This window comes from Physeter macrocephalus, chromosome 6 (genome assembly GCF_002837175.3).
Source record: "Physeter macrocephalus isolate SW-GA chromosome 6, ASM283717v5, whole genome shotgun sequence".
NCBI classification, from domain to species: domain Eukaryota; kingdom Metazoa; phylum Chordata; class Mammalia; order Artiodactyla; family Physeteridae; genus Physeter; species Physeter macrocephalus.
In genome coordinates, this window is record NC_041219.1 from 54,677,942 (window position 1) to 54,693,408 (window position 15,467).

The 15,467-nt window shown below is 39.2% G+C and overlaps 1 protein-coding gene across 44 annotated transcripts in view; it reads right to left on the minus strand.

Moving 5' to 3' along the window:
* ERC1 (ELKS/RAB6-interacting/CAST family member 1) overlaps positions 1–15,467 on the minus strand; it is a 573,654-nt gene that overhangs the window by 528,417 nt on the left and 29,770 nt on the right. For all 44 annotated transcript variants that reach the window (XR_008617636.1, XR_008617631.1, XR_008617632.1 and 41 more), the window contains exon 2: positions 7,799–8,623. Coding sequence is in view for 22 of the 44 variants with exons in the window: in XM_055085407.1 (XP_054941382.1) it covers positions 7,799–8,467 (669 nt within the window). In the remaining 22 variants the exon portion in view is untranslated. The remainder of the gene's footprint in view (positions 1–7,798; positions 8,624–15,467) is intronic.

A 15,467-nucleotide genomic window follows, 5' to 3' on the forward strand; every position in this document is an offset into this window, starting at 1 on the left:
TGTCAAGGAATTCTTGATGATTTGCTCTCATTTTCAGGGCAACAAATTATAATGTTCAAGTACTTCTCACAAGTCAATTTTTTAAGTATGCAGTAGTTCTTGAAGAATTTAAGTTCTCCTTTATTTAAGGTTATGGATATTAAATGGCTCCCAGAGAGTGAACAAATTTAAAAATCACAATTACAACCAAAAATTGATCAATATATTCTTTTCCTTTTTTTAGTTTCTTCACAGTAAAAACTGGGTAACTGATGAGACAAAGAGGAATCCTTACTGCCAAACATTCAGTAAAGAAAATAAGGCCTCCCTGGTGGCACAGTGGTTGAGAGTCCACCTGCCGATGCAGGGGACACGGGCTCGTGCCCCGGTCCGGGAAGATCCCACACGCCGCGGAGCGGCTGGGCCCGTGAGCCATGGCCGCTGAGCCTGCGAGTCCGGAGCCTGTGCTCCGCAACGGGAGAGGCCACAACAGTGAGAGGCCCGCGTACCGCAAAAAAAAAAAAAAGAGAGAGAGAGAAGAGGGGTATTATAGCTAAAGAATAAACTAATCAAGACCCTTAGTGGCAACCGCTTACCAGAGTCAGAAGACCCCAGTAAGGCCTTTAGACTTGTAGTCCCTTCTGCCTGGAACATTTCATCCCCAAGAGTCACATCATTCAGGTCTCTCTTTCTCAGAGGCATAAAGCACTTCTGCTGCACAATGAAATACAATGGCTGTCTCAATGAGCCCCATTTTAATTTAAAAGACTGAACTCACAACCAATGATTATTCAGACTCAGGTATACGGCTAAATTTTTCTCAAAATTTAAACTAACCTGTCAACTCAAAGACAATAACTGGCAATACTTCTTGCCAATGATAAAATCGGAGTTTCAAGGAAAACTCAGAATTTTGGAAAACTTGTATCTCCTGCCTGGTGAGCTCAGCAATACTTGAAGACTCTTCTGATGAAATAGGAAGTGTTATTAATGAATGAATTTTTTTAATCTGTCTAATGAAATGTGTCGACATTTGGAAGACCTACATAACGCAATGAACCAATATTTTCCAAATGACCACTATACAGTGTTACAAAAGCAGGAGAAGGCATATGTATTATTCATGTATATCCTCTACATGTAAAAGATCTGTTCAAAGTTCAAGACAGACCAATTTATTTTAATGTAACAAAGTATAGAAAGGTCACCGATAGGATTTCAGATTCCACACTGCACTAACTGTAAGAAACTACCACTCACTGATGAAAATGTTCTAAAATTACATTATGGTTTTGATTGCACACCTCGCAGTAAATTTACTAAAAAAATTAATTGAATTGTACACTTAAAATGGATGAATTTTATGGCATATAAATCATACCTCAATAAAGCATTAAAAAAAAAAAAACTACCACTTGTCAAATTTTGGTGTGGTTTCAAAACATACCACAGGCTTCCCTGGTGGCAGAGTGGTTAAGAATCCGTCTGCCAATGCAGGGGACAGGGGTTCGAGCCCTGGTCCGGGAAGATCCCACATGCCACAGAGCAACTAAGCCTGTGCGCCACAACTACTGAGCCTGCACTCTAGAGCCCGTGAGCCAAAACTACTGAAGCCCACGTGCCGCAACTACTGAAGCCACCGCAACAGAAGGCCGCGCACTGCAACGAAGAGCAGACCCTGCTCGCCACAACTAGAGAAAGCCCACGTGCAGCAACGAAGACCCAAGGCAGCCAAAAATAAATTTAAAAAAATAGATATATATCCACAATTATCTGAAAAGGCTTTTAAAATACTCCTGCTGGGGCTTTCCTGGTGGCACAGTGGTTAAGAATCCGACTGCCAATGCAGGGGACACAGGTTTGAGCCCTGGCCCGGGAAGATCCCACATGCCGCAGAGCAACTAAGCCTGTGCGTCACAACTACTGAGCCTGCGCTCTGGAACCCATGAGCCACAACTACTGAAGCCCACGGACCTAGAGCCTGTGCTCCACAACAAGAGAAGCCACCGCAATGAGAAGCCACCACAATGAGAAGCCCGCACACCACAAAGAAGAGTAGCCCCCGCTCGCCGCCACCAGAGAAAAGTCAGCGTGCAGCAACGAAGACCCAATGCAGCCAAAATTAAATAAATAAATAAATATTATAAATAAATAAATAATAAAATAAAATACTCCTGCCTTTTCCAATTACTTATTTATATGAAGCCTGAGTTTCTTCATACACTTCAGCCCAAACAACAAATTGCAACAGACCACTGAAAGCAGAAGCAGATGTGACAGTTAGCTGTCATCTATTAAGCCAGACATTAGACTTGCAAAACTATTTTTCATTAAAAATGTTATTTATGTTAACATTTAATGTGTTCATTATTTTTAAATATATCAGTAAATATTTTTTGAATTTCTATTTTAGTCTCCAATATGGCAAATACTGATAGATAAACACCTACGTAAACAAAAGCTACTTGAGGTTCCTTAATAATTTTTACAAGTGTACCGCATCCTGAGGCCAGTTTGAGAACTGATGCTAAAGGGGACCACACCTGAGTGCCTGAGGGCTCCTCCAAAATCAGAACAGTTCCAAGGGTGGTTTCAAAGCAAAATAGGTCCCGCATATCACATGCTCTGGAAGTATATGAGCCATTAGCCACAGCTAGGGATGGTACAGTATGCACATCAAGGCTGAATTGTTTCTCACCTTCTCAATCTACAAGGTCCACAGATGAAATTAAGCTGGACAGGTGTCATTTCAACCAAGTATTCTCCACCAACTGTCAAAATGCAACAGAACTTACCATGAGCCTATTAGGTAGGAAAGACTGCCAGAACAAACAGAAAGGGAGGTAGTTTCAGTAAGCATTACTGCTGATAATATGGAAAAATAAAAGGAACACATTTACGTTAAAGGCTAGCTTTCCAACTCCAGAAGGGAAAATAAATGTTTTTGGAGATGCACATGGCAGCACAGAAAGTGAGAAAAAAACAGTTCATAAAAGATTTCTAATCTTGTCCTTAGGGAAGAACAGAACATTTTCAATATGAAGTTAATCATTTTCTTGCTGAAAGCACATTTCCACAGTACTTCTCTTTTTGACAAATTTACTCCAAATTCATCATGCAGAGGTACCTGATTCAATGAAATTGTTAACTAAAACAAAATAAAGGACGTCTATTAGCAAAAGTTCGTTCATGACAGGAATATAAACATTCACCTTTCTAAATGAAGACTGACTTTCAGTAATCGAGAGAGTCACTCAAGTTATCTACCATCAAAGAGAAATACCACAAGAAAGACAGACGACCAAGACACAGACACAGAGGGTGAGAAACCATACATAAAACATGTGCCGTTTAATGGCTTCTCTCTTCCTCTCCACTCCTGACTCCCACAAGCAGGGACATTCAGCTTGTGGGACTGAACTAACTAGATCAGTAAAATTTCCAACATTAACAAGCAAACATATAACAACATCCCTGTGCCTGTACCTGAGGTCACAGTCACTAGTCTTTCATTTCCAAATGCTTACGAAAAACTTCTCCTCGAATAATGAAAACTAAATTCACCATTTCTTACCCTTAATCTAGTTCTACTTTCTAATCTCTAACTATTTATCATCAATGGCAAAAACGTTTCCTCAGTCTCAATACCACAGTTCATCTTAGTCTTCTCTTCTTGCCATCAGTCTATATCCAAATATCTCTTTGAAAATACTTCATGGATGTGCACCTCCTTCCCCATTCCTATTACCCAAATAAATCCAGGCCTCCTGCAACGAACTCATTCGCTTTCCCTGCCTGCCTTCCTTCAATCTGCTTTGCAGACGAGCAATAAAAGCTGCTCCTAAACAATGTTTTTGGTTATGTCATTCATTCCCTTGTTCGAGAACACCCTAGGGCAACTTCCTGTTACTTCCTTCAAATTCTTCTTTGAATAAGTCAGATTAAGAAAGAAAAAAGTTACACACTTTTAAAGGATGAATTAAATTGTACCTCAATAAAGTTGTCATAAAGCGAGAGAGGGCGGAAGCTAGGCCGGGAGCAGCAAAAGAGGGTGGGAGGAGGGGGAACTCTCTAAATGGCTGCAGGAGAAGTTACTGCAGGCACCTTGCAGAGCTGAAAGACCAGGAGCACCCACCCACACAGCTGTCAGAGGCATCTGGCCTCCCTGGAACCAATTCCAGTGACGGTCAAGCACTGGACTGTGAAACTGACTCTTGCATCAAACGGATATAGCTTTGTTAGAAAATACATTCCTCCATGGAGGCAGAACGTAAAACCTTCATATCTGTACTCATTTTTCCAGTACTGGCTTTCCAAAAAAAATACCAAAGAAGAAAGAAAGGGAAAAAACTTCCTTCTTCATGGCTGCCCGTCGAAACACGGAGTATAACTAAAATGCCACACGTCTCTCCTTTAGAGTTCCCATAACCACTTGTTATTCAGCATGGTTTCCAGGCCCCTCCAATACTCTTGCGGGCAAATAGAGCACTGGTAACATGATAGCAAGTTCCAGGGGCAGAATGATTTTAAAAAGTAAAATGGAACTATGACCTCCCTTGATCAATATTAGTGTAACTAAAAAAACCAAGTTCATTTTCTGGTTTCTTTTGCACGAAAGAATAAAAAATGGGTTTCCCAACTCATATCTAAGCTGCTATCTTCATAGATTCTGTAAATTAGCAAACCCATAAAACCAATTCTATCACTGAGATGAAATCACACACTAGACCACACTGCAAAATGTAATAGAGGGGAAAGAGAGACTGCAATCCTCTGGCAACTTCTCTTATTTCCTCACAAATAAGCCCTGTCAGGTATTTGTATAACAGTTTTTATTAGATTCACTGGATCATTTTCCATAATACTCCACTACATCCCAGGTAAGCAAATTTACCAGCTCTACAAGAAGCCAATTTCCCACACGCATTTATATACCTTCGCACATGACAAAATCCAATGGATGGGTAGCTTATATTTTTATAAGCCACGTGTGAACAAATTTTGCTTCTCAAAATGACTGTTAACTCCCCAAAAGGAGCATATCTATCTTACATTTGACTTAATTTTCTCAGGACATTCTCCACAGTGCCTCTAACACATGCCATTTCTGGAACGCCAGAAAAGATCAAATCTATCTGGAAAAGAGACTAGAATACCGATTTATCCACAATACTCTGAATAATCATTCATAATTCATCTCTGTGTTAAAACGGGATTATCAAAAAGAAAAGTTAAACAAATAGTCCAAGACAGAGACCCCAGATTTTGAAATCAGACACTAAGTGACAGTGAAACAATTAGCAACCTCATGAAAAAGTTTATTTAAATTCAAATAATAATGGCTTTCACCATGTGACAAATCAAGGTACAACCTAAAATTATTAAAATGTTAATAGTCACGAGTGTCCAAACAGTGAGAACAAATAACAAAACAAAGATTTACAGAGAACAAGTCTCTTTTTTAATTTCTGAACTTCAAATTCTCTTGATCCCTAAATAAATAAAATCAAAATCAAAAACTCAGAATCCTGAATAAAATCAAACTCCAAGAGCAAAAAAATACAAAAAGCAAAACATTAAACTCACTTGCCATACTATAATATTTTTTTAAATGTACTCTGATCACACAAAATTCCAATGAAAGTGGTTTAAAATAATTATTTTAAAAATAAGCTTCCAATTAAACATACAGGAATATTACAAGGCATAATAACCAAAAAGAAGTATGACAGTATATTTATTAGATGCTGGTTAGAATAAAATTAAAAAATATAAATCATCCAAAGCCTTAGCTTTGCAATTAAACCAAGCTCACAGCTGGACTTTTTTTTTTTTTTTTTTTTTTTTTTTTTGCGGTACGCGGGCCTCTCACTGTTGTGGCCTCTCCCGTTGCGGAGAACAGGCTCCAGACCCGCAGGCTCAGCGGCCATGGCTCACGGGCCCAGCCGCTCTGCAGCATGTGGGATCTTCCCGGACCGGGGCACGAACCCGTGTCCCCTGCATCGGCAGGCGGACTCTCCACCACTGTACCACCAGGGAAGCCCACAGCTGGACTTTTATTCTTCATCAAGTAAACAGACCAAAAGCCTTCCTCGTTCTCAATTTAAAAAAGAAAAAGAAAAGGCTTTTCCTGTTAAAACATATATTGTTCCATTTCTCCAACCACCAGTACTTGAAAGTTCAGTAACAAAAGGAGTACAAAACATAAAAACAGCTGGATATTTATTTTTGAAACAATCTTCTAAAAGGACTTCCTAATAATGAACCATACACATTAGGCAATTCTAAGCAAATGTGTTTTTTCATTTGATAGGATTCTAGACCAAGATCTCTGTGGTCCAATCAGATCAAACATTTAGAATGTGTCTAAATCCCCAATCTCAAACTGAAATGGGGAAATTTGTTTAATTACTGTAAATCCTATTAAACCAATCTTCTTTGTAAAGTGGAAAATGTCCAACCTCTGAGGGCTATGGAGGGTGTAACGAATGCAGAGTTTAATTAGGGCCCACTGCCGGCTCACTGTAATCTATTAATTAGCATTCTCAGTTCTCTGCATCTCATTGCAGTGTCTCACTTTACTTTAAAATTGCACCCTTCATTTTTTGGACCAAAGTTATACAATTTTAGGATTGTGTGGTAATTATAGTGGGTGCAGGAAGAATACACTCCTGCCAGCACTGGTGTGTAATTAGGGCAGGGGGCAGAATCTTGATAAGGCATTGTTCACCCTCCTTCAGCACATATGGTTTTTTTGGCATCAGAGCCCTGTGGACTGTTTCACTTCCACTGGACTAACGTGCTGAGTTCCCACCATAGTCTTTTCAGAAGATTCAAATATTTGCCTTTGAATGTAGCTTGATAATGAGAAAGGTTATTGTCATTGCTTTTTATCCACACAGCTTTTAAAGTATAAGCATAATTAGCTGCCTGAATTATTTGAAAATATAGAAGTAAGCCAATAATTTTTTTTCCTCGTTACAATGGACTGGAAATTTCCAGGTTGCTGGATGATTAAAACCGTCTTGGTGATAGGCATATTTTCAGCACCATCAAAAAGGTACACTGAAGGTCAGCTAATTCAATGATAAATTCAATAACCTCAATTTAACATTCAACTTCTACCAAAATCTAATTTATATTTTATATATAACCAATCACAGCAAGTTGCCTTTCTTCCACCTTAAATCCTCAAATTTGAAGAATTAAAGAATTTTTTTTACAAAGGATCCTGAAGTTAAACTTTCCTAAATGTCAAGAGAAAGAACTGCTACTCATTGTTGGTACTTAATAAATATGCACATCATCAATGTTAACTTTTTAAAATTAATTTCCATTCTGTACTGTCAACATATTGATTTGCCTTGTGATAGGGTTTTTTTTTAAGATTGACTTTTTTAACATTTACTATGGTAAATCTTAACGCTATACCCCACACTTCAGTTACATAGCCTGAATAATTTTGATAATGGATCTTAGAGCATGTGGCAAAATTACATGCTCATAAGAAGTGAAAAAAGATAATATATGCTGAAAGAAAAGAGAGGAAGAGAAACAGAAGCCAGGGAAAAGAAACAAGCAAGAATGGTGAGCAAGCAGACATGGCAGCCAGAAAAAAATTAAAGCACAGGACCAATGTGGAAAAGGCGAAGAAATGGAGAGCACAAAATACTAAGAAAAACAGGAAGAAGGAAAATAAATGAACCAAGAAGGGAAAAACCTGAGAAAGAAAAGAGAAAGAACGGCTCATTTCATTTATGTACATGAATTGTTTCATACACACAGAATACAGAAAGGCAAACATATAAATACAACTAACCTGGTTTTCCTCCTGCACAACTCTATACTGTTCCTTCCAAATAGTGATTTTGGAAGCTTCATCTTTTCTCAGGGCTCGTTCTTTCTTCAGCTCTGGGCTCCAGAAGGTCTTGATGCTATTCATTGAAGAACTTAATTTGCTCTCCTTTACTTCCACATCCTTTCGCAAGAGATCATTTTCCCTTAATACTTCCTTCAGCTGTGTCTGCAGATCCATGATTGTGTTATCTCTTGCTTGACGGAGAGAGTGAGGAACGGTGGATGCCATGCTCACAGGAGGGAGGTGATGCTCTCCAAATGCTATGGTGTCACTAGCAACCCCACTGCTAGCTATATTGGGGCTACTGCCCATAGCAGTCATCCTCACACCATAAGGCAGACGTCCTCCAGAACGGCCAAGTGTCATGGTGCTTTTAGGTGTTTCTGAACCCACATTTTCATGGTCACTTAGGTACATAGGGCCAGAAGTGGCATAGGCAGCATTTAAGGACTGGATATTCTCCATTGAAAGGGTTTTCCCACTGCCACCTCCGACACTGCTTCCAGAACTCCCTCCTGTACTATTGGTTCGACGGTGACCCAAGCGAGGGGAACGTGGAAGCCGAGGTGATCGCCCAGGGCTCTGGTTGCTTGGTTCCACCTTCCCAACTGAGCGAGCACTTCCATACATGGTTGCAAGATGAATTCAGGTGCCAGGAAAGGTGTAAAGCAGAAAACAAAATACGGAACTCTGTGAGGTTTCTCTATGGCTATAAGTCCGCTGAAGGCTAATCAGAAATACCAGGTCCTCAGCTGCCCAATCTTGAAGAAATAGCTTACACCATATCTGTAATGAAAAGATCACACATTAACTCCTCCAATAAGAAACATTTCCCCTCTCAGACACTTTTCATTGCCCCCCTTGAGCAAGACCTCCCCTTCGATCACCTATTTACTCCTGCCCCTGTCTACAGCATAACTTATTTCTCAGTAAACATCATTGTAAAAACACTCAACATGTCTCAAAACTGAATACTTAAACCATACCAAGCAAAGGGAAAAGAAAAAGAGGTAAGAGTATAAAGATTGGCAAGAAAAAGATAAAACTCAGTGTTTGAATATATGATTTTTCTAACTGGAAAATCCAAGATCATCAGCTGACAAGTACTAGAACCAATAACAGAACTCAACAAACTGCTTAAGCACAGATCAATATATACATATCAGTACTTTTCTGTACACTAGTAATAACAACTGGAAAACGCAATTTTTAAAAAATCCCATTCACAAGAGCAACAAAACCATAAAGACACTTTGCTATACAAATATAACAAAAATGTGCAAGAATTTTTGGAAAAACTACAAAACACTCCTGAACAAAAGGAAAGTTATCCATGTTCACGGATGAGAAGACAAACATTGTAAAGGTGTCAGTTCTTCCCCAACTACTCCACATGCCAATGAAAATCTCTACAGGATTCCTCACATAACCCAACAAGCTGACTCCAAAATTCAAATGGAGGAGTAAAGGTACAGCAATAACCAAAACAATCTGAAATAGAAGAACAAAGGAAGATGTCCTCTAAATAGCAAGACATATTTTAGGTCCATGATCTCCTTTATTTGCAATGCAAAAATGTTTTAAAACTCTGAAAATAATTTTTTTTTTCTTTTTAACTCATTTAGTGGCAAAACCTGGCACGATTTGATATGAGGTCATTTACTGTTTATACGTATCTCACCTAGTGTGATTATTTGTACACATCACTGGGAAAACAATGTGTATGATTACAGGATACTGCATAACGCCCACTGGGCATTATGGGGAAAAAACCTGGACTCCAAAACCACATCTGACCCCTAGGATTTCTCATAAGGACTCGGAGCCTTTTAAAGCTATAGTGATTAAAACTGTACAGAAATGGGCAAGACTAGGCTCTAAATTATATATGTGAATTTAGTATATGCTAAAAGTAACATTTCAAAACAGTGAGGAAAGGACAAATCATTCAATAAAATGGAGTTTGAACAACTGGTGCTCTTGGAAAAAAATAAGTTACATCCCTACTTCACACAGTACACAGAAATAAATTCTATGTACATTAAAGATACAAATTTTAAAACTATTAAAAGTACTAGAAGAGGGACTTCCCTGGTGGCACAGTGGTTAAGAATCAGCCTGTCAATGCAGGGGACACAGGTTCAATCCCTGGTCCAGGAAGATCCCACATGCCGCAGAGCAACTAAGCCCATGCGCCACAACTACTGAGCCTGCGGTCTAGAGCCCGCGAGCCACAACTACTGAGCCTGTGTGCCTAGCGCCCGCGCCCCACAACAAGAGAAGCCACCGCAGTGAGAAGCCTGGGCACCGCAACAAAGAGTAGCCCCCGCTCGCTGCAACTAGAGAAAGCCCACGTGCAGCAACGAAGACCCAACGCAGCCAAAAATAAGTAAATAAATAAATAACTTTTTTTTTTTAAGTACTAGAAGAAAACTTAGGTGAATATCCTTGTGAACTTGAGTTAAGGTAGGGTTTCTTCAATAAGAAACAAAAGGCAAAAAAACAAAGAAAAATGACTAATATTCAATTATGTCAAAATGACAAAATACACCAAAAATTAAAAGAAAAACCAAAGACTTGGTGAAAAAATATCTAACGTATATATAAAGATTTGTATACAAAATATATAAAGAATTCCTATATGAGAAATGCCAAATTTGAACCAGCAGTGGTTAGAGGGGAAGGGAATTTGCCTTCTAAAGGTTGGGGGGAAATGTTTGTGGAGGCTTTAGCTTCACCTGTAAAGCTTTAGACTCACAATACTCAAATGCTTGAACTTTTTAATAGGAAAATATGTTCATATTCTATAAGTATAGTAATTAAGACAAATTTTTAAAACACATATCACAGCTATCTACTTTCTACACTCCTCTCAAACATAAATCAATACAGATCTAAACTAGATCTCTGTGATTTCCTAATATCATTCTACCAAAGAATTGGCTTAGGTCAAGAAACAGATTTCAACATATTAAATAAGATTTTAATAGGCAATTGAGAGTGCAATCCAAGTAAATCACATGGTCAAAAGATTTTAAAGGGTCTATCTATTTGAACCAAACTCAAACAAGTTAAAGATCTTCAGAAATATGAATATACTGGCAGTCTCGTCTCTAGTGATCCAGTAAAGACAGACCTAAGGTAACAACAAGCAGGACAGGAAAAAACACAGAGTCTGAGTCTTCTGTCTCAGAAAGAGCAACAGTACACCAAGTTCAGATATTGCAATATTCTGCTAGTAATGTTAGGAAATTCCTTCCCAGGACTAACCTACCTCAGAAAGTAAACATTCCTTTTCATGATTAATCTGGACTGTAAGGTAGGTGACACACTACTGTTCAAGTGAATTCTATTTCAAGACCAAAGAGGGATGCAAAGTTTTTTCTTTTTTTTAAGTAATCTGAATATTGCTTAAAATAAGAGAGCTATTCATTACCCAGAATCCCTTGAATGATAACAGAAGCTAACATACAGTAAGTGTTTACCATATGTCAGGCACTGTGCTAAGAATTTTATAAGATTTAATTTAATATTTATAAGCCCCCTACAACACAGGCATTGTCGTTATCTCCACTTTACAGATGAAGAAAGTGAGGCCTATAGGTGTTAAGTGACTTACCTATTAAGTGGTAGGTGCCCTAATTCCAGAGCCCTGGAAACCCTTAATTACTATGCTTACCCACCATCATCTGCTGATGTTAACACCTCAATTGTCCGTAGGATATTAAAGGCCTCCAGTTTTAAGGCAGGGTGTCCTGCTAATCTAGGACTCTAAACCTAAACTTTAAGGCACACCTTAGGTTTTCCACGGTGTAATGCTTAAATAATCACATTTATCTTTCTATTAAGGAGAAAGTCTTTTTTAAAAGATGGTGGGCAGGGCTTCCCTGGTGGCGCAGTGGTTGAGAGTTCGCCTGCCGATGCAGGGGACGTGGGTTCGTGCCCCGGTCCGGGAGGATCCCACATGCCGCGGAGCGGCTAGGACCGTGAGCCATGGCCGCTAAGCCTGCGCATCTGGAGCCTGTGCTCCGCAACGGGAGAGGCCACAACGGTGAGAGGCCAGCGTACCGCAAAAAAAAAAAAAAAGATGGTGGGCAAAAAGAACAAAATAAAGAATAATAATTCAGAGTCTCAGGAATCATGCCATCAGAACTTTAAAGTGCCACAGTCAAGAAAAAAATTCCCAACTGTGCTTTTGTGCAAAACTCTATTTTCCTGTAGTCAAGTAACTAAGCCACACTATTAAATAGGCTAAGATCCAGCAACAAAAATCCACACCGAGTTTTCAACATTAGCGGGTGCACTCTAATGTTCAAGCCACTTTCAGACCCAAAATGGCATTTGCATGTGGAGTCTTTTGTTGCTATCAGAACTATATTCATTTCTACAACAAAAGAAGAGAATTCACCAGCTCTGTCTAAAGCCCTCATTCTGGCTTTCTAATATGAGCTTCAGGGAAGACTGGGTTTAAAAATGTTTAATTTCTTTTAAAAATCTGCCAGATCCACCACCACAAGATAATAATTCTTGCACTTTAAACAGCTAACAAAAAAGAATTCTGACCAAAAAAAAAAAAAAAAGTTCAGCCATATGATTCCATTTATATAAAATTCCAGAAGGACTCCATCATGACAGAAAGTACACCAGTAGGTGCCTGGGGCTGGGGCTGAGGGACGCATGGATCATGAAGGGGTAGGAGGAAATTTTTGGAGTGATGAAAATGTTCACTATCTTGACTGGGGTGAGGCTTCCCAGGCGTATACAGGTCAAAACTCATCAAACTACAGACTTTAAATATGTTCAGTTTATTGTAGTACATAAATTATACCACAAAAGTTTGAAAAAAATAATTTCACATTCCAAACTCCCCTGCCGTTGATTAATCCAAAAGAAACACCTTCACCAATTACCTACCTGGAGTCCCAACTGCTGCTGGAAAAAAATCATGCAGCTGTTCAGTTTGAGCCCTTAGTGTTGGCCCCAGAGTCCTACAAGTCCTTTAGTTTGCTTCCTATCCAATATTTTGTTAGCTCCCTATCTAATATCTGTTGTGGTTACTTCAAACCTTCTCCTTCTACTTATCAGACAGAACACATGAGTCTCCTGAGTCAGAGACAAAGAACTTTATTACTCACAGCACAGCCAGCAGTATGAGCATCCTGTTACCCCCAAGCCCCACAAGGTGACACAAGGGGGCCCAGACAGATGCTACACATGCAGTGGATTTGCAGAGGAACGCTGAGTTTAGGGAATCCACCACTTATACAGTAAGCAGTAAGTAAGCCTGGTCTCCCCCAATGGAAGACGTTACCTCATCCCTCAAGGTAGCTCGCTGCAAACACAATCCTGAGAAACGACCTAGGTTAAGAGCAGTCAGGCCCTCGCATTCAGGACATGCAGGAAAGAAGAGATCCATGGAGGACTCACTCTCCCGACAAGGATTTGTGGTAGTTTTAAGGTACCTGAATAAATTCTTTGGTACTCCTACCTTCAAGAGGGGAAGCAAAATTCCTCTCCCTTTGAATGTGTACTTGACTTAAAGGATTTGCTTCTGATGATGTATCACTTCCAAGACTTGCTCATAAAGACACTGGGGCTTCTGTCTTGATCACTCTTGGATCACTCGCTGTGGGGGAGTTAGCTACCATGCTGTAAGGGTACTCAAGCTACCCTACAGAGAGCACCACGCAATGAGGAACTGAGGCCTCCTGCCAACAGCCATGTGAGACGGCTTGGAAAGGGATCCTGCCACCCCAGCCAAGCCTTCAGAACTGCAGACTCAACTGATATCTTGACTGCAACCTCATGAAATACTTTAAGCCAGACCACCCCGCTAGGCTCGTCATAAAAACTGTGAGATAATGTCTGTTTTTTTAATCCAATAAGTTTTGAGTTAACTTTTTATACAACAAGAGGTAACTAACACAGTACTGTTTCCTGAAACTTTTGTTTCAAGTGTGCATATGAATACACATGTGTGTACTGGATCACAATTTAAAATGTGTTTCTTTTTATAGGTTCTAAACAATTCTCAACACCACTGCCAGAATGATCTTCTAATACAACAATTATCCAAGTAAGTGAGAATCCCTGTTACCCCCAAGTCCTACAAAGTGACACAGAGGGGTCCGAACAGAACCCTTCAGGAGGTCCAAGAGAGCAAAACTATTTTCATAATATTATGACATTATTTGCTTTTCCACTGTACATTCTCACAAATATATAGCAGTGTTTTCCAAAGGCTACATGACATGTGGGATTATCCCAATGACAGCTAATGGAATGTGTACTTGTGTACTCTTACGTTCTAAAAATTTCTCAGTTTTACTTTCTAATATGGTAAATAGTATAGCCTACATAAATAAAAGCTATTTAGACTCTTCATAATTTATAAGAGTGTACAGGGATGCTGGACCAAAAAAAAGTTTAAGACCCACTGCTCCAAAATTTAAATATGACATAATCGCACACATCTACATACTTCCTTTGATGGCATCCCAAAATAAGAATCCAAATTCCTTGGCACTGCATATAAAAATTTTCTTGATTTGGGCCATACCTACCTCTCTAGACAGGTTACTTCTTAACCACTCTCCTTTTCCATGTGCCAACCAAGGTCAAGTACCTGCAATTTCCTGAAACACCATGCTCTCTCTTGCTTCCATGACCTTCCTCTTCCCCATCAACTGGCTAACTACTTACTACTCATTCTTCCAAACTAAGTATAATAGTCACAATCCTACACAAACCATTAAATCCCTCAGTCTAATTTAGGTGCCCCTCTTATGGAATCAGGGGCTTTTAAAATAATATACTTACTATGTTTTAATTAACTACTTCCTTAAAGGCAAAGGAATGCCTTATCTCCAAAACCTAATGCAGTGCCTAACACAAATAAAGTATGCAAAAGTGTTTGCTGACTCCACAAGTTAACCTAAATACTAGTAAAATTCATTAAGATAGTTCTTATACATTCAGAAGGTGGTAGTAATCTTGAAATTAGTTTATAGGACCTGAAACTAAATGCAATTAAGACAAATATAATGAAAGCCTTTTGAACATTTCCTTCATGTTAATAAACTTTATTTTTAAATTTTAACCAAATTCCATAAACTGACAACCTCCTTCTCTATATTTATTGCTATGTCGTTTTGTCCTCTAGTATCATGCCCTGAAAATCATAAAGAAACTTACTGAATAGTTAAGATTTCAATTTTTAAAAAATAAATTCTTGGGACTTCCCTGGTGGTCCAGTGGTAAAGAATCCGCCTTCCAATGCAGGGGACGCGGGTTCGATCCCTGATAGGCGAACTAAGATCCCACATGCCGCAGGGCAACTAATCCCACCTGCCACAACTACTGAGCTTACCCGCCTCAACTAGAGAGCCACGTGCCGCAAACTACAGAGCCCATGCGCTCTAGAGCCCGCGTACTGCAACTAGAGAGAGAAAACCCACACATCACAACTAGAGAGAAGGCTGTGCACAGCAATGAAGAGCCCCCAAGCTGCAATGAAAGATCCCGCATGCCTCAACAAAGATCCCGCGTGCCACAACTAAGACCGGAAGCAGCCATAAAAATAAAATAAATAAATAATAAATATTTTTAAAAATAAATAAATAAAAATAAA